General features: G+C 45.6%; 1 protein-coding gene across 6 annotated transcripts in view; it reads left to right on the forward strand.

Moving 5' to 3' along the window:
* shq1 (SHQ1, H/ACA ribonucleoprotein assembly factor) overlaps positions 1-20,240 on the forward strand; it is a 174,155-nt gene that overhangs the window by 10,808 nt on the left and 143,107 nt on the right. For 4 of the 6 annotated variants that reach the window (XM_072472235.1, XM_072472234.1, XM_072472238.1 and 1 more), the window contains 2 exons: positions 12,491-12,670; positions 12,894-12,958. The exons of 1 other annotated variant lie outside the window; for it this stretch is intronic. In XM_072472235.1, coding sequence (XP_072328336.1) covers positions 12,528-12,670; positions 12,894-12,958 — 208 coding nt within the window. In that variant the 5' untranslated portion in view covers positions 12,491-12,527. Of the gene's footprint in view, positions 1-3,592; positions 3,718-12,490; positions 12,671-12,893; positions 12,959-20,240 lie in introns of those variants that run through there. One more of the 6 variants, XM_072472237.1, reaches the window with a different exon arrangement.

Consider the following 20,240-nt stretch of genomic DNA (forward strand, 5'->3'; position numbering starts at 1 on the left):
GGACTCGAACCTGGGACCTCGGCACCGTAAGGCAGCAGTGCTAACCACTGCGCCGCCCTGCTGATCAGAGAGAGTTTTAGACCGAACGTTTTTGGCCTTGTTTACAATTTGACTTCAAGAAAACTGAACGCTCACATTTGATTGACAACACCAGTTTCAACATAGACACTTGTGACTCTCAGAATCTGCCTTGCCGCCATCTTGAATCCTCCATTATCGCTGCGCCACTAAGTGGAAATTCCTTCCAATTAACTATTCGGAAGATAAAAGTCATTAATTTGAGACTCTGCCACAGTTTCTGCTCCTTGCCACTGCTTCCGGCTGACTCAAAGTGTGAACATCCTCCGGTGTCCTGTTGGACGCGGAGTTGAGTTTCACACTCCATATTCTGTCAATCGCTTTCACCATTATAATATCACCTGCAGAATACCTGGCCTTTGATTTGCTCTTGCTGCCACAGCTTTTATTGTCGAATCCATTTGAGTTTCTGGCGTTGTTAATGAACATTGTCTGGGACAGGGTGGGATGTGAACCCTCAACTTTTCTTTAGGCCGTGCGGAGGCATTGCTCAAGTCCACCTGAGTCCGAAACTAGTACCCATCACTGGTGAAAAAACAGAAATGTAACTTGACGTTAACTGTTCTGTGTCACTAGATTTGCTTTTCTCTCCAGAATTTCCTGTTCCTTCCACCATGGACACTCTGTTTGAGGTATTGTCATCGACTTTGGCTGAAAATGAAGCTTTTCAGAGCGGGTTTGCCAGTATTATTGTCGTGGATGTTCTGAGCCTCCAGAATGTGGCAGCGATGATTGATTTGGCTTGACATAATTGATTACTTTCACCTTGGTAAATGACAGCAGTATGAGGAGCTTCAGCACTTCGGTATCCATCTACCGTTCCTGACCCTCCCCAGCCAGCAATTTGGAGCAGCTTTTAAGAGGCTGGGTTGGTTGACACGGAGCTGGCAGGAGTTGCATGAGCTGGTCAAGGGACCGCGGGCCACAGCTTGGCTGCTGCTGGGCTGTGTGTGGAAGTGCTGTTATGAAGCTCTTGAAATAAGTCACTTGGCATGATTTTAGATTAATTCCCTGGCTCAACCTACTGGCAGTGGAGAACAACAACGGGTCTGATCGCAAGAAGCTTTATGGCTGCACCCACCAAGAAGAAAACAATGTTTCAGTCGATCAGGTGAGGAAAAAGCTAAATTGCTGAAGTGATCTGGCCTGATCAGTGACTTCACAGCTGAGTGTGTGGAAGTCATGAAGGATCCTCGCTTGGTTTAATTTGCAGTGTGTACATTGACTTGGCCTCGACTAAAGAACTCTTTTTAGCAAAAGGATGTGGTTCTGTCCGATTTGATGATGCCCAGTATCCACCCAGAATGGAGCAACTGATTTCATAGAATTTACAGTGCAGAAGGAGGCCATTCGGCCCATCGAGTCTGCACCGGCTCTTGGAAAGGGCACCCTACCCAAGGTCAACATCTCCACCCTATCCCCATAACCCAGTAACCCCACCCAACACTAAGGGCAATTTTGGCCACTAAGGGCAAATTACCATGGCCAATCCACCTAACCTGCACATCTTTGGACTGTGGGAGGAAACCGGAGCACCCGGAGGAAACCCATGCACACACGGGAAGGATGTGCAGACTCCGCACAGACAGAGACCCAAGCCGGAATCGAACCTGGGACCCTGGAGCTGTGAAGCAATTGTGCTATCCACAATGCTACCGTGCTGCCCTGAATGGCGGTAGGAATTTGGTGTAGGCCCACAAAAGCTGGATTGAGCAATGGTCATCTGGTTCAGTTTTGGAATCTGCTACCAAGGCTGAATCATTAAAAGTGGGGAAGAATTTGTACAATGTTCACTCCCTAACCTACGTAATCAAAACTGTCAAAAGATATAGAAATTGGGATATACTTTCTAGTGCCCTCTCTACCTTGTGGGCGATGAGTGTTAATTGAAGTGGCTTTCTTCAGATAATGAAGTTTTGACACCCAACACAAATTGCGATTTAAAACAAAAACAAAAAATCTCATCTGCCAAATCTCAGCATGAATAATAACATCTGCAAGAGCTTTGAGCAATTACTATGGAGTGTAACATTAAATTCCATAGTGTTCCGCAGACTATACCTTCGCGACAGGGAGGTTTTGAACTTGATCAAATGCTAATTACTGTACACTGAAACTCCGTGCAACTCCAGTGCGAATTAGGCTGCCAGCAGATGTCCTAGAAAGCTCCGTGCAAGTACAGGATAATAATCCCCTCAAGAGATGCTGTACTCCTTGTTTAGTGAAGTGGCCTATCATGGACACAAAGCCAAATCCATTTAAAGGTGTGAGCTGTCACTATATTTGAGATCTGTTTATATCTGTGCTGACAAAGAGTGTCAAATTTCCACCTTGCAAATCGAAGATCCCGGAGTTTAGGTCGGCTCTCATTTTAGCATGTCTGTTATATTAATCTAGTGTTCAGGAAGTGTCGTTACTAGAAGTTACTGCTGTCAGTGGGAGTTGTTATTTGATAATTATAGATTACTCCACTCCACTGTCCTTTCACCTTTTGGGAACCATTTAGAAATCATGCTAAACCAATGGAATGAAAGATAAATACCTGTTTACACGGTCAACCACATGCCTTTATTCTTAAACTTATCAAGGCTGAAAATCCTTCTAATTGGATAGTGACGAGCTGGGACATATTTCTCTCCTGTTTGACACTAATTACCACTTTTCATATGCAAGCGCTTAATTTGAGCACAGGAATGATGTTACCCCAGTCTATTTGTGCTGTCCTCGTGTCTTTGTGGATTTCCTCGGGGTGCTCCACTTTCCTCCCACCGTTCAAAAGAGGTGCAGATTAGGTGGATTGGCCATGAACAATGCACGGGGTTTGCAGGGTTAGGGCAGGGAGTGGGTCTAGTTGGTGCGCTCTTTCGGAAGGCAGGTATAGACTCGATGGACCGAATGGCCGCCTCCTGCATTTTAGGGATTCTATGGGGGTTAAGCCGAGCACAATTGTTGCTGTGATTTTCTGAATAGGGCGACACAAACATCCAAGATAGCAAAATGAGAACTAAAGAATGAATTGACAGACCACGTGGCTTGGGCTATTGTTAGGAAAACAAAGATAGTTTTAAGGGATTTATATTTGCATTGGTAAACATTAGCCATAAGGGATAGTTTTAAGTGGTTTAATTTAACGTTTCTGTGCCTAGAAGGGTAAACCTATTGTTAAATTCATGCTGGACAATGATGTTTGTGTGTGTGGGGGTTGGTTAAATTCCATTGTGTTCTCTTGTGCTTCAAGAATGATATGGTGAAGAATAAGTAAACCTGCGGTGGTTGCTTAGCAACTGGGCAGAAAAACTTTTAAAGTTTCAGTTCAGCTAAGTTGATTACAGTTGAAGATGGGCAGTGAGAGAGAAGGCACTCTAGCAGCTCTGCTAGACCAGAAGCAGTTGGTTTTAGAGGGCTAAAGGGGGAACCTCTCGCTCAGCCTTGTGCGAAGAAGAGCCATACTATGGAGTAATGGTTAAGAAAAAGATGACAGAACCCCAAGTCCAGCTAGTTAAGGGAACTGGAGAAATTAAGAGGAGCTTCCAAGAAGTCTGAAGTTAATGGAACAGAGGAAACTGGGAGCCAGAACAGATTATTGTTCAGTAATGTCACACAGCTCGAAATGACATTGGATTGTGAGAGGCCGTAAAGGTACGTGCAGTATCTCTAAGGGTTGTGAGAAATTACTACAATTTGGGATACATTATTTGAAATGATTGTGGAAACCATTGGCTGGACCTCTTGTGTTTGTGTAAAAACCTTTTAAGACAAAGGAAAGCTGAGGGGAGAGGTGTAAAACCTGAAAGTAGAAACAGCGGAGGGAAATCATAATTTTAAAAGCAAGATTTGAAAGTGTGACTTTTGAAAGCAGAATTTGAAATCGTTCATGTGGAAGCTGAAGATCAGCGAGACAAGGTGGTTCATGGTGTAAGAATCATCTGGGGGATTTTGAGGAGAAATCCACAGACATTCGCTTGGGGTCAGAGAGGAGTGTGTTACCACAGTCATCTTGTATGCTTAAAGGGGACTTTGTCTTAATTAGACCATTGTAGTTTAAAATGCACTTTGTAATCCGTGTTAATCTTAATATCTGGGTGTAGTTGTTAAGTTAAGGGGGGAGTAAAGGAGTATTATATAATCTCATTTTTCATGTTCAATAAATGATTCTGTTCCACCACATTTTATTAAAAAAAAGGTTGTGGTCTTTGGAGCCAGGGTTTCATCCTGGGATCAACCACATCATCTTTATTGATTAAACAAAAAAGATTTGCAATTGTGGGAGCTCAGCAGAGTACATAGTCCTATATTGCATTATATCACACTTCACAATGATCAGATGTAACTCTTTGTAAAACCTTCCAATAATACTGAAGCCGGGCCAGCTGTTGCAGGTATTTTAACTGAACTCTTTCCTTGTGGTGGTTTTACCTGCTTCGTTCCTGATCAGTTGAACATCAGCTGGCCATAGCCTATTGGAAAACTTCCTGTGCCTGAGGAGGGAGCTGTCAGTCAGCGACTCTCTCCAGAGAAATCCTTTGACATGGTACCTGCCACCAGAACTCAAGATGACATGTTCCAGGCAGTCGCGGTTTACTCACCAATCAAAAGGTCTTCATGACACTTGGCAGGTTTCCTGCAGAGCAGATTTGACTTGACAATCCACGCTTCGGGCATGATACATTTGTAATGTCCGGTTCTTCTAATACCCTGCCAAAGGCTTGGGGAGGTTCAATAAACACTCCAACTCTTTGGGGTGACTGCCTGTTCACATTAACCTGAACAATAGGCCACCTCGGGCCTCAGTGATATTCCCACATGTACATGTCAATGCGATTTGATACTTGGGCAGAGGGAAACCCAGTTTACAGTCATCAAATTTGAAGAAGGTGCTCACAAACAATTAAAAATATATAATTTCCTGTGATCTCTACCAGAATAGCTCTCTCTTTTGTCAAAATGGATAGAATTAAAATAGCAAGTAAGCATGAAACGACGTGGAAGATGACATTTACCAGTTTCTGTGAATTAAATACATTCAGCCGAGTGGGTCTTCGCTGCTATTTATTCTCTCTGCAAACTGCCTCCTACTTCCTCCCTGACTTGTTTCTTCACCTACTCCTTAAATGCATCCAAACATTTAATCCCCGACGTAGTGAGTTCTGCATCTTCAGCAATTTCCCCATTTGGTTTCTTTGTGACTGTTTTATATTTATGATGCCCTCGTTCTGATCTCTCCTGCAGAAAGAAAAACGTTCTCAATGTCCACCCGATCAAATCCTTTTGTTACCATTAAAGACCTGTGAGATTGCCCCTTCACCCTTTTTTCCCCTTTTCTAGAGCAAAGAGCCCTTCTTTTGAATGGCTTGTGGAGATTCAAATGGAAATTCTCTGCTCCCTCTGGCTTTTCAGTTTGGGTATTGTTTCTTTCATCCTATTTTTAAGCTATCGAATCGGAGTGATTACGGCAAAGAAGAAGGCCATTCGGCCCATCATGCTTGTGCTGGCTGTCTGCGAAAGCAATTCCCCTCATGCCACTCCTGTCTTTTCCTCACAACCCTGCAATGATTCCTTTATAAGGCATGTTCAGTCTTTTCTTCATAAGTATAACTTCTCAATTGTGGAAGAAAATATTTTTTTTTTTCTTCTTTTTTTTAAAATATGTTTTATTGAAATTTTTTTCCCAAACAACAATTTTTCCCCTCTTACAAAGCAAACGCAACAATAACAATACAGAAATTTTTAACAATACACAAGTAACAAAACCCCTTTATCTTTGAACTAAACTAAACCGCCCCCCCCCCTCCTTCCCCCTGGGTTGCTGCTGCTGGTCATCTGTCTTCCCTCTAACGTTCCCCTAGGTAGTCGAGAAATGGCTGCCACCGCCTGGTGAACCCTTGAGCCGATCCTCTCAGGGCAAACTTTATCTGCTCCAGTTTAATGAACCCCGCCATATAATTTACCCAGGCCTCCAGTCCGGGGGGTTTCGCCTCATTCCACATGAGTAGGATCCTGCGCCGGGCTACTAGGGACGCAAAGGCCACAACGTCGGCCTCTTTCGCCTCCTGCACTCCCGGCTCTTCCGCAACTCCAAATAGAGCTAACCCCCAGCCTGATTTGACCCGGGCCTTCACCACCCGCGAAATCACTCCCGTCACTCCCTTCCAATACCCTTCCAGTGCCGGACACGCCCAAAACATATGTGCGTGGTTTGCCGGGCTCCCGCCACACCTCCCACATTTGTCCTCCACTCCAAAGAACCTGCTCAATCTTGCTCCCGTTATGTGTGTTCTTTGTAGCACCTTAAATTGAATCAGGCTAAGCCTGGCGCATGAGGAAGAGGAATTTACCCTTCTTAGGGCATCAGCCCACATACCCTCCTCTATCTCCTCCCCTAGTTCTTCTTCCCACTTTCCTTTTAGTTCGCCCACCGACTCCTCCCCCTCTTCCCTCATCTCTCGGTAAATCTCTGACACCTTGCCCTCTCCGACCCAAACCCCTGAAAGCACCCTGTCCTGTATCCCCTGTGTCGGGAGCAACGGAAATTCCCTCACCTGTTGTCTACTAAACGCCCTCACCTGCATATATCTCAAGAAATTTCCCCGGGGCAACTTATACTTTTCCTCCAATGCTCCCAAGCTCGCAAAAGTCCCATCTATAAATAAATCTCCCACCCTCCTAATTCCCAACTGGTACCAGCTCTGAAATCCTCCATCCATTCTTCCTGGGGCGAACCTATGGTTGTTCCTGATTGGGGACCCCACCAGGGCTCCCCGCACCCCTCTCTGTCGCCTCCACTGTCCCCAGATATTCAGTGTTGCCGCCACCACCGGGTTCGTGGTAAACGTTTTAGGTGAGATCGGTAGCGGCGCCGTCACCTGCGCCTCTAAACTCGTCCCTTTACAGGACTTTCTCTCCAGTCTTTTCCACGCCGCTCCCTCACCCTCCATCATCCATTTACGTATCATTGCCACATTGGCGGCCCAATAGTAATCGCCCAAGTTCGGTAGTGCCAATCCTCCTCTGTCCCTACTACGCTGAAGGAACCCCCTCCTTACTCTCGGAACTTTCCCTGCCCACACGAAGCTCGTGATGCTCCTGTCTATTTTATTAAAAAAGGTCTTGGTGATTAGTATTGGGAGACATTGAAATACAAATAAGAACCTCGGGAGGACCATCATCTTAATTGCTTGCACCCTGCCCGCCAGCGATAGAGGCTGCATGTCCCACCTCTTGAAGTCCTCCTCCATTTGTTCTACCAACCGTGTCAGATTAAGTCTGTGCAAGGTTCCCCAGCTCCTAGCGATCTGAATCCCCGGGTATCGGAAGTTTCTTTCCACTTTCCTTAGAGGCAAGCCTTCTATCTCTCTACTCTGGTCCCCTGGATGTATCACAAATAATTCACTCTTCCCCATGTTTAGCCTATACCCCGAGCAAACCCCGAACCCCCTCAAAATTCGCAAAACCTCTATCATCCCCCCCCGCTGGGTCCGACACGTATAACAATAGGTCATCCGCGTATAACGAGACTCGGTGTTCTTCTCCCCCTCTAATCACCCCTCTCCATTTCCTGGAGTCTCTCAACGCCATGGCCAGAGGTTCAATTGCCAACGCAAACAACAATGGAGACAGCGGGCATCCCTGTCTTGTTCCCCTATATAGTCGGAAATACTCCGATCTATGTCGACCTGTAACTACGCTTGCCGTTGGAGCCTCATAAAGAAGTCTAACCCAGCTAATAAACCCGTCCCCAAACCCAAACCTCCTTAACACTTCCCATAAATACTCCCACTCCACCCTATCAAATGCCTTCTCTGCGTCCATTGCCGCCACTATCTCTGCCTCCCCCTCCACTGGGGGCATCATTATCACCCCTAATAGTCGTCGCACGTTAACATTCAGTTGTCTCCCTTTTACGAACCCTGTCTGGTCTTCGTGCACCACCCCCGGGACACAGTCCTCTATCCTCGATGCCAGTACCTTTGCCAACAATTTGGCGTCCACGTTCAATAATGAAATGGGTCTATAGGACCCGCACTGCAACGGATCTTTATCCCTCTTCAAAATTAACGATATCGTCGCCTCCGACATCGTCGGGGGTAGAGTCCCCCCTTTCCTGGCCTCATTGAACGTCCTCACCATCAACGGGGCCAACAAGTCCACATATTTTCTGTAATACTCCACCGGGAACCCGTCTGGTCCTGGGGCCTTCCCTGCTTGCATGCTTCCCAGTCCCTTAATAACCTCGTCCACCCCAATCGGTGCCCCCAGGCCTACCACCCCCCGCTCCTCCACTTTCGGGAACCTCAATTGGTCCAGGAACTGCCGCATCCCCTCCTCTCTGGAGGTTGAGACCTATACAGTTCCTCATAGAAGGTCTTGAACACCTCATTTATCTTTCCTGCCCTTCGCACTGTGTCTCCCCTTTCGTCTCTAATTCCTCCTATCTCCCTCGCTGCTGCCCTCTTTCGCAATTGATGAGCCAACAGGCGACTCGCCTTTTCCCCATATTCATACCTCCTCCCCTGTGCCTTCCTCCACAGTACCTCCGCCTCTCTGGTGGTCAGAAGGTCAAATTCCGTCTGGAGTCGTCTCCTCTCCCTGTACAATTCCTCCTCCGGGGTCTCTGCAAATTCCCTATCCACCCTTAAAATCTCCCCCAGTAATCTTTCCCTTTCCTTGGCCTCTGTTTTCCTTTTGTGGGCCCCAATGGAGATCAGCTCTCCTCTGACCACCACTTTTAGTGCTTCCCATACCACTCCCACAGGGACCTCGCCGTTGTCATTGACCTCCAGGTATCTCTCAATACACCCCCGCACTCTTGCACACACTCCCTCATCCGCCATCAGTCCCACATCTAATCGCCAGAGTGTTCTCTGCTCCCTTTCCTCTCCTAATTCCAGGTCCACCCAATGTGGGGCATGATCCGAAACCGCTATGGCTGAGTACTCCGCTTCTTCCACCCTAGAGATCAACGACCTTCCCAAAACAAAAAAATCTATCCGGGAGTACACTTTATGGACATGGGAGAAGAAGGAAAACTCCCTAGCCCTAGGTCTAAGAAATCGCCATGGATCCACTCCCCCCATTTGGTCCATAAACCCCTTCAGTACCTTGGCCGCTGCCGGCCTTCTTCCGGTCCTTGAGCTGGATCTATCTAGCCCCGGGTCCAGCACCGTATTAAAGTCCCCTCCTAAAATCAAGTTTCCTACCTCCAGGTCCGGTATACGCCCCAGCATCCGTCTCATAAATCCCGCATCGTCCCAGTTTGGGGCATACACATTAACCAACACGATCTCCATTCCCTCCAGCCTGCCACTCACCATTACATATCTACCTCCGCTATCTGCTACAATGTTCTTTGCTTCAAATGCTACCCGTTTCCCCACCAAAATGGCCACCCCTCTATTCTTTGCGTCCAGTCCTGAGTGGAACACCTGTCCCACCCATCCTTTCCTTAGCCTAACTTGGTCCGCCACCTTTAGGTGCGTCTCTTGGAGCATAACCACGTCTGCCCTTAGTCCTTTCAAATGCGCGAGCACTCGGGGCCCTTTTTATCGGTCCGTTCAGGCCTCTCACGTTCCACGTGATCAGCCTCACTAGGGGGCTACCTGCCCCCCTCCCGTGTCGACTAGCCATTACCTTCTCTAGGCCAGTCCCATATCCCGCCTCGGCGCTCCCGCTCGCTCCCCCAGCGTCGCACACCATCCCCGCCCACCCACGCTTTAGCCATTTCCTTTTGGATTTCCGCAGCAGCAACCCAGTTGTCCCCCCCTCCCCCTCCCTCCCCCCCTCCCCGCTAGATCTCTTTCTAGCATGTTTGCTCCCCCCATATTACTTCCGTAAGTCAGCTGACTTCAACTGACCCCGGCTACTCCTGCTCACTCCTCGACCCCCCCGTGTGGGGAACTCCCATCTGCCTTGCGCCTGTCTTCCCGCCTTATTCTTTCTGGCGCGGGAACATCCCTTTACCTGACCCGCCTCTTATGGCGCAGCTCCCTTTCCCCTCCCCCTCCCCTTCCCCATTCTCCAACTATGTCCCGTCTTTCCCCCCTCACCGGCGCCCACATTTCCCCAATGTCTCCCCCCTTCCCAATTTACTTCTCAATTAACTTCAACCATAACATTAACAATAACATTTCCTGCAGCATCAGTCCCTCAGTTCCGATCCAATTTCTCTTCTTTGATGAAGGTCCGTGCTTCCTCCGCCGTCTCGAAATAATGGTGTCTCTCCTGATACGTGACCCATAGTCTTGCCGGCTGCAGCATCCCGAACTTCACCTTCCTTTTATGCAACACCTCTTTGGCTCGGTTGAAGCTCGCCCTCCTTCTCGCCACCTCCGCACTCCAATCCTGGTATACCCGTACCACTGCATTCTCCCATCTGCTACTCCGCACCTTTTTAGCCCATCTCAGGACCTCTTCTCTATCCTTAAGGCGGTAAAATTGCACGATTATCGCCCTGGGTGGTTCTCCCGCTTTTGGTCTTCTCGCCGGAATCCGATTTGCCCACTCCACCTCCAAGGGGCCCATAGGGGCCTCAGCACCCATCAGTGAGCTCAGCATCGTACTTGCGTACGCTCCACAGTCCACTCCTTCCACACCCTCAGGGAGACCCAGTATCCGAAGGTTCTTCCTTCGCGCTCCATTTTCTAGGGCTTCGATCCTTTCAGTACACTTTTTATGAAGTGCCACGTGCGTCTGTGTCTTAACCGCCAGGCCCAGGATCTCGTCCTCAATATCTGTCACCTTCTGCTCCACCACGCGGAGCTCTGTCTCCTGGGTCTTTAATGTCCCCTTGAGCCCCTCAATTGCCTGTAGCAACGGGGTCAGCACCTCCCTCTTCAGCAGCTCCACGCACCATCTCACAACTTCATCCTGCTAAGGCCCCCATGTCGCCTGCGCTCTCTCCGCCGCCATCTTGTACTTCTCGCTTTCTGACCCTTTGGTCGACGATTCCTCGCGCTGCAGCCGCCGCCGCCGGTTTTTTCCTCCTTCGTTTGGGGGGGGACTCCCTTCTCACACACCCCACACCGGGTTGCGTCGTCGAAAAATTCCCCGTTGGGGCTCTTAAAAGAGCCCGAAGGTCCGTCGGAGCTGGAGCCGCCGAAGCGTGCGGCTAGCTAGGCATCACCGCAACCGGAAGTCCCTTCAGTGGCCTTGATGAGGTCTTTTCACAGTTGTTCCCTCTGCTGCTAGAATTCACTTTTGATACAGGCCCTCAAGTCAGCTTGCAGCTTTAAGCTTGCCCTTCCCCCGCCTGCATGCTGGAAGAGGCCCTGTTTATCCTGCAGTTGCAGCCAAATCTTTTACTGTTTCTGCCGTGTCTGGCAACCCAGAGACATACCCTTCCTGGGGGACACTGTCGGGGGAATATTGCAACCTTCTTCCCACACCGGGAAATGTCAAACAAATGCCGTGGGGGCCCTGTAAAAGAGCCCAAAAGTCCGTTCCAAGCAGGAGCTGCCGAATATGCGACCTAGCTCTGCGTAGCCGCACCCGGAAGTCTGGAAGAAAATATTAAACACACCAAACAGTCAAGACGCAAATTCCGTTCTAATCTCATTCGATGGCCAAGTAACTGGAGTTATTCCAGTTTATTTCTGATCCTTTCAACCATCACTGCCAAAAAAGCCATTGGTTCAACTCAAATCTTTTCTGGACCTTGCCCACTATTTCTCCAATTACCATAAATTGTCAATTTAGCTACTGGTTCCATATTTCTAAGTGAAAGTACAGTGAACCTTTACTTAGAGTTTAAATGAGCTTACAGTTGAGCAAATTAGTTGTAAACCTAAATTTAGTCGGAGATGGAAAACAATGGATTGTTGTGAGGAAGAAACATTTTGGTCCCTCAGTTTCTTTGTGGTGGAGCCCTGGTTAGTTTTCCCCTTGTTCCCCTGCCCAAACTGATGGAGGAATGACCTGTGTTACCTTCACCGTTCTCTGGAAGAGTTAAGTTCGCCCCGCACAGACTGTTGATCATATGTCTGCTCTGCGCTGCTCTGTACCACAATGGGCAGTGTGCTGAGAAGCAGAGCCATTCAGGACCAACGTAGCTGTGACACATACTTGACACGACCTCATTAGGCATGGTGCAGGCTAAATGACTATCAGATCCTATTATTTCGGCTGGTTGCATGCCCTGAGCTATTTGTTCAACCTCTTGAACTTTGAATGGTATAGAGGTGAAACCCCCAAAGCAAATGGCATGTGGAGATTCAAGTGAAAATTCTCTGTTCCCTCAGGCTTTTCAGCTTGGGTTGTTTTTCACCTTGGAAATGTCATGTTTTTATTTAACATCTCCACACTCATTCCACTTTATACTTCGTGTTGACAGCTCTTTTAAATTTGGAGCAGGTTTCAGTCATCTTCCAACATAAGTGACTGCTTCTCCCAACATGATTTATGCTGTGATTTCTTACAGGAATTGTGCAATTTTCCTGCATTTATCTGGAGCAATTATGATCACGCCTGCCTTTGAATTAAGTCAAGAGCCTAATTTCCTCACCATTATAATCCATGTCCCGTATGCAAAAGTTAATGAAGTTGACCTGTATATTGATGGAGTGGACTTCAAATTTTATGCGAAGCCATACTTCTTAAGGCAAGTACTGCAGCAGTGGGATTTGAGTACATTGTTTTAATTGCTTCAGTCCTCTTGCTAAATTTTGTTGTGCTATAATTTTTGTTACTGTATGTTGGCAAGCTCATTTATCACTTTGCTAATGTGGGATGTATTATTACGTTTAAGGCACTTTATAAATATGAGTTGCTGACACAGCATTTTTAACCTTCTAACCTCGAGCATCTGCTCTCTGTGAAAACAGGTTAACTCTTCCAGGAAGGCTAGTGGAGGATGGCAGAGAAAAGGCTTCTTATGACGCTGATACAGGTAGGGGTGTCAAATATATCACCTGTGCTAGCTTTAATCTCTTAAAATGATTTCACCTGGTTGTAAGGATGTAAAATATGATAATGGAATCATGAACTGTTGTGCTATCATTGCTGGCTTTGATGTGTTTTGAACTCAGACCAAAAGCATCTGTGTCTTTATGATACGAGATATCTTTTCAGCTTTCTTCTAGAATTTGACCTGGAAGTAACTAATTAAACTTTTGGGCATGTTAACTGTGAGTTGACAGATTTATTATATCTCCAGTAGAGTTTTCTTACCGATTCATTATACAGTCTTTAATTAATGTGTGGGCTGTATATTTGTCCCCAAGGTGAGATACAGTAATTTTGGGGAAAGCACTGATTTCCGCCTTTAACTCCAGTATTGAGTTGAACCAATGGCTTTTTTGGCAGTGATGGTTGAAATAATCAGAAATAAACTGGAATAACTCCAGTTACTTGGCCATCGAAAGAGATTAGAATGGAATTTGCATCTTGACTGTTTGGTGTGTTTAATATTTTCTACACCGGCTCTGAGCCAATTGTGAGCAGGTTGTGTGTCTTTTGTTTCCAGTGCATTTCCATTTGAAATAACAACTAATCCTTCTAAAGAATGTTAGGATACTGGAGCAGACCCCAACTTTTGCAGAAAAGCAGACACCAACTTCTTGTTAGGATACGGAACGAGAACCCAAACAATTTTTCAATTTGTAAAACTGAACGGAAAGGATACTTCACCCCAGGAGTGCTGACTCTGACGAATGGGTATTTTTTATGTTTAAGAACCATTTAACCACATTAACATCAAATGAATACCTTTACAATTATCAGTCAAACAATAATTTAAAAAAATATATTTTTAATCAAGGTATTTTACAAATATATGCACAGAATATCAGCAGAATGACACACAAACCGCAACCCTCCATCCCCCCCCCCGACACCAACACCCTGTCATGTCCCTCCTTCCCCATTTGAACCCCCTTATCCCTCCCCCACCAAAAAAACACCGTCCCCCTTGCTGACTTCTCAATTCTCCTTTAAGAATTCGATGAACTGTTTCCACCTCCGGGGGCAAACCCCTCTACCGACCCCTGCAGAGTGAACCTGACCTTTTCCAACCTCAGAAATTCTGCCAGGTCGCTCACCCACACCCCTGTTTTCTGCGGGTCCAAGTTCCGCCAACCCAACAGAATCTGTCTCCAGGCTATCAGGCAGGCAAAGGCCTCCTCCCCCGACTCCGGGTCTTCAGACCCACCAAATATTGCCACCTCCCCCCCCCCCCCCCCCGCGCACCGCCCACTTCTATTCTCCACCCTGCAAAGAACCTACTCATCCTCACCACCGTCATGTGGGCCCTATGCACCACTTTAAACTGGATGAAGCTCAGCCTTGCACACAACGAGAATGCGTTCACCCTCTGCAAGGCCTCAGCCCACGTCCCAGCCCGTACTTCCCCACCCAGCTCCTCCTCCGCAAACAATTCTTAAATAAAAGGAACAGCTCGAACTTACTATCTACACCTGTACTAATTCCAGTACCACAAAACAGTTCAAATCCACTTATAAATAAAGTTAACAAAACAGGTTGCTTGCAAATCTGTGTAGAGACTTTGGGAGAGAGAAACCGTTTCAAGAGCACATCCAGTACATTTCTGCTCAATCTAACAGCATTTGGCAAAACTGCTGTTCAACGTAAAATCCTATAACGTACTTCAAAACTACAGACAGACCTGGCTCGTCCCATTAATTGTAGCCCACTAAGTTCCGTGACCTGCTTAGCTACGAGTAAATACTACTCCATCATAAATTATCTACATTCCAGGGAATGTCCAGCAACCACAACACTATCCCATTAACCTTTTTATCTGTAACCAAGCAAGTGATTGGAATGAATGATTACCTCACTTTTATGACTCTTTAATTACAACTTTTGTAGACACTGCATGTATGCATTTTATACCAGGGTTTGTAATAACATTACTGTCACAAATATGAAATATATAACAATTTCTACAGTTGTCCCAAGAGACATAACTCATTTGGTAGCACGGAACTTGAATATTGCAGAAAAAAAAGAGGCAAAACTTTGATTAAAAATGTCTTATTATTTTCAGCGACACATAATATGTTGACACCGGTGACACATCCCAAAGGGATCATTTTTCACTTTGTCAGTGAAGCAACTGGAGTTTTCCCTTCACCAAATGGATTAAAGCTGCTCAAGTCCTGGAATGGGATGTGTAAATAAAACTGGAGGAAATAAGGCAGCCGGTGATGTAGGCAGTGAATTAGGTTCCGAGAACTGAGCCTTATCATATTGAGCAGTCCAGACAGAAATGACTCCAACCCGTGCCTTCTGGCACAGTGGGGATAGAAGCAATTTGTTGGGCAGTTTAATTGGCAATACTCTCCCCAAGCCCTCATTAATTTCCTCCAGCTGGTGTCAGAGTGAACGAGCAAATGAGAAATGACAGTGAATGTTAGAAATGCTCATCCGCGAGAAAATAACTTGGATGAACATGCTGTGGATCACGATGTTGAAACACTATACCTAACTGTCAATCTGAAAGAGGATCTGCTTCTGCAACATTCTCTACTTTTCTGTGTTATAGTCTTTGCATGTCTTCAGTGGAATTAACAAATGAGTCTCCCTTTGTGTTGACTTTAAATTGTAGTGTGAAATGTGTTTGTGTACAGAACCAGTAGTTATCTTGTCACTATTCATGAAATTAGCTTTTTATTCCAACTTTATGTAATGGACTGAATGTACCTTCCCCAGCTGCTATGGTGGGATATGACCTCCCGTCTCTGGGACATTAGCGCAAACCTCTAAGTTACCAGCCCAGTGACATGAAGACTATGCTACTAGAGCCATAGTGAGGAAATACCACTAAACTCACTAAACAAACATACTTCCTTTTGTCCTACTCTTATCAATTTTGTCATTTAACAGTTTCCTATTCTCCACATAATCACTTCATGGATCATTCTTTTTCTTAGCCTGTGTATGCGGTCTCTTCGCTCTACCGCTGCCCCCCTTCCCCCTGATCACTTTTTCAATTGCTTCTTGTAAGCTGACCATCTGTAATATTTACTAGGCCTGAAAAGCAAAATGGCGATGTATCAACGTCTGACTATCTTCCCTTTTTCCACAATTGCTGCCTAGCCTGCAGTATTTTTCAGTTTGGGGCAGCCCTTTGGAATGTTTGATCCATGTTGTGCAACACAAGGAGCCTTTTAGAAGAAATGTGATCATTCAACACAGGAGCAGGAGATGGGTTGATTTTTCTGGGTGTGGGTGTGTGTATAAGATATCTTCATCTGGAGGACAGGAGCTACATTTCAATTTGAGAATTTACCTTCCTTTCTTCACCAAACTGATGCCATGTTGAACAGTAACCTCATGTAACTCGTAAATGGGGTGTACGATCAGGTTGAAACGGTTTTGTTAAAGCTGATGAAGCCAACAAAATGACTTGAAATGTACAATGCAGAATCAGACCACTTGGTCCAACTGAACCAAGCCAGTTTTTATAATCCACGTGTGGGGAATAAAGGCATTAAAACAGGTGATTATATTGAATGGTGCAGCAGGCTCGATGGGCTGAATGGTCTACTCCTGCAATGTTCCTATGGGCCCCCTAACACTTCATCTGATGCTGTTAGCAGCTTGAAATATTTAAGCTGCAATAGTTGTTACGGATTCAAGTCAGCTCCAGCAATGTTATATGGTCCCATAAGATATCTGAGCGTCTTTTAAGGGAATTGACGCTTGGATGATCCCAAAGGGTTGGCAACCCCCTACTTCCTTATGGCTTGAGCTTTTGAATGTGTAGCTATTGAATTTGTCTGAGAGTGCACCAAATAAATGCTTTGGGAGACCAGGTTTTACATGCACCACTAAACTGCTTTATTTCACAGGAACTCAATGCACAGGGAATCTGTTGCAGTCAAATTCACTTGAGGTACTGTGTATCTTGACATAATAAAAATCTTAAAGCCAAGATTTTGGCCATTGGTCCAAATGTCACCTTTAATTCAATGTCACTTTTTGGCTTAATTAAGCTCCTCTGAAGGACCTTGGGCATTTTACTACCTGAAAAGCACTACATAAATATGTTGTTGGAATGATTTAAAAAAAAAAAACAATGCTATACTTTCTCACACCCATGGGTTATCTTTATTAATGACTGTCCTCACAGCCTTGTCTGGATTACCTATTGGCACCACTCGATCAGCTTTGAGTCAAAACTGACTGCCAGTCCATTTGTGGAATTCTCCAGCCGAATTTGGCAATGACCCCAGCTGAGTTGTTGCATTGATCATTTTGAATGATTCTGGCTACATCTGAAGCTGAGCCAGATTGTTGGAGGGGTTGTTTGACCCTGTCATGAGTTTCTGGTCACATGTCTGCTCCATCACAATTAGTTGCATGAATTATACAGTTTTTCCAGCAATGATCACTTAGTTTTTCTTTTACAGCTTTTCTATCTATCTTTCAGATTGGCTCCCTCCTCTGCAATCTGGCCTGACTGTGGCCTTGGCCTAACTCATTTGCAGCTGAAGCCCTCATCCATGTTTCTACAGTCGTCAAACCTGAAAGTAACAGTGCCCTCCTGGCTCTTCCCACACCTCATTCTCAATCAACCTATGCTTCTCTCTCTTCTTCCCCCCCGGTGATAAAATCTTCATCACAGATATTAAAGCTCTTCATGCCCTCGCTTCACACTATCTCTGAAACCTCTTCCTGCAATACAAATCTTTGGTCTCCCTGTTCAAATTCTGCAATTTTGTGCATCCCCAATTTTTAATCGCTCCATAAAAATAAAGAAATAATCTTTATTGTCACAAGTAGGCTTACATTAACACTGCAATGAAGTTACTGGGAAAAGCCCCTAGTCGCCACACTCCGGTGCCTGTTCGGATACACAGAAGGAGAATTCAGAATGTCCAAATTACCTAACAGCATGTCTTTCAGGACTTGTGGGAGGAAACCGGCGCACCCGGCGGGAACCCACGTAGACACGGGGAGGACGTGCAGACTCCACACAGACAGTGACCCAAGCCGGGAATCGAACCTGGGACCCTGGAGCTGTGAAGCAACAGTGCTAACCACTGTGCTACCGTGCCACCTGCCATTGACGGCCAGGCTTACAGCTGCCCTGACTGTCGGGTTTGGAATTTCCTCCCTCAACCTCTGTGCCTCTACCTCCGTCAAGTCATTGAAGATGCTCATTTAAAGTTACCTCTTTTAGCAATCTTTTGATCATTTGTTTCTGGCCTGATATCTCCCTTGGCTTTTTTTTTATTGATAACACATACTTTTATCTTGGTATTATTTGCTACGGGCACTACACCAGTGTTGTTCGTTGATGGGCTGTCATCCGCTTTCTTCATGCATAGTGGTTCAGATGCCATGTTTGAATTGTAATTTGTATTCGTCAACCCTGCTGTCCGTTTAACCTTTTCAGAACTTTTTCACTCTATCAGCATTTTTAACACACCATTAGAACCACAACAATGAGTCATAAATTAAATTGTTGCATCGGAATAAAATAATTTAAAACTATGGATTTGAAAAGAGCAATGTTCTCGACCCCAACCATCTTCAGTTGCTTCATCAATGACCTTCATAAGGTCAGAAGTGGGAATGTTCATTGATGATTGTTGCTCAGCACCATTCAAGACTCCTCAGATACTGAAACAGTCCATGCCCAAATGCAGCAAGACCTGGACAATATCCAGGGTTGGATGGACAAGTGGCCAGTAACATTCATGCTACACAAGTGCCAGGCAATGACCATCTCCAACAAGTGAGAATCTGACCATCTCCCCATGACATTCAATGGCAGTGCCATCGCTAATTCCCCCATATAAACATCCTGGGGGCTACCATGGACCAGAAACTAAACTGGATGAGCCAAATAGATCCTGTGACTACAAGAGCAGGTGAGAGATTAGGAATCCTGTGGTGAGTAACGCCCCTCCGGACTCCCCAAACAAAGCCTGTTCACAATCTACCAAGGCACATTCAGGAGTGTGATGGAATACCTTCCACTTGCCTGGATGTGTGCAACTCCAACAATGCTCAAGAAGTGCAACACCGTCCAGGACCAAAGAGTCTGCTTGGCTGGCATCCCTTCCACAAACATTGAATCGCTTCACCACCAACGCACAGTAGCAGCAGTGTGTACCATCTACAAGATGCACTGCAGGAACTCACTAAAGCTTCTTCGGCAGCACCTTCCAAACCCATGACTGCAACCATCTAGAAGGGCAACAAACACATGGAAGGAAACACCACTACCCGAAGGTTCTGCTCCAAGCCACTCAGCATCCTGACTTGGAACTATATCGCCGTACCTTCATTGTTGCAAGGTCAAAATCCTGAAACTCCTTCCCTAACAGCACTGTGGGTGTACCTACGCCACATGGACTGCAGCGGTTCAAGAAAGTAGCTCACCACTGCGAGGGTAATTTGGGATGAGCAATAAATGGCCTAGCCATCCACATACCATGAATTAATTAAAACATCTATTGCTATTTAGTGATGTTTAAGAATTCAATAGCTTTCTAGGTGGTTCAAATGGCATTGCTATTTTGGCAGTAACCAAACAGCTGTGACTGCATTTTGACTTTAGATGAAAGATTAGAAAATAATTTTAAATAGATTACAGGAAAGAGAGAAGATTGTAAAATTATTAAACTGGATTTCAATGCAGAGCTGAATTGATGAAGGAAGTTCGGGTTCCTTCTGTTTAATATGTTTAAGGTTTTATATGGCAATAATGAATCTGCCTTAAGATGGCACCGTAGACATCCAAGAATGATGTTAGCGTAGCTAATTAAAGTTATTCATTTTTTTCTAGCACTTCTGTAAGGTTCCTTTGGAGCACATGGTGTCTGCTGGCACCATCGTGGCCTTCCATGCCCGTTGGGCACCACAGGGACTAAGGTGTTTTATCAACGCCTTTACTGACATTTTGATTATATTTTTTAAGTTTCCATTGCCATTTGTTTTTGTTCGATGCAGTATCACTTTAAGAACCAACCTGTTCCTTTAATTTCTCCTTCAGTTTGTTTAATTTGGTTTAATTGGTTTAACCCAAAGTAGTATAAGGTTCCCAGCTACTTAACAATTTATTTACCAGGCGACCTTCTGTAATGAAATGTAGTTCTTTAATCTCTTCTTATGGTTAGTGTAGCCTACACTTGTCAGTTAATACTGAAACACTATAAATCACTTTGGTGCATTAATCGCCCACCATATTTTCAGTG

Source organism: Scyliorhinus torazame, chromosome 13 (genome assembly GCF_047496885.1).
Source record: "Scyliorhinus torazame isolate Kashiwa2021f chromosome 13, sScyTor2.1, whole genome shotgun sequence".
Lineage (NCBI taxonomy): Eukaryota > Metazoa > Chordata > Chondrichthyes > Carcharhiniformes > Scyliorhinidae > Scyliorhinus > Scyliorhinus torazame.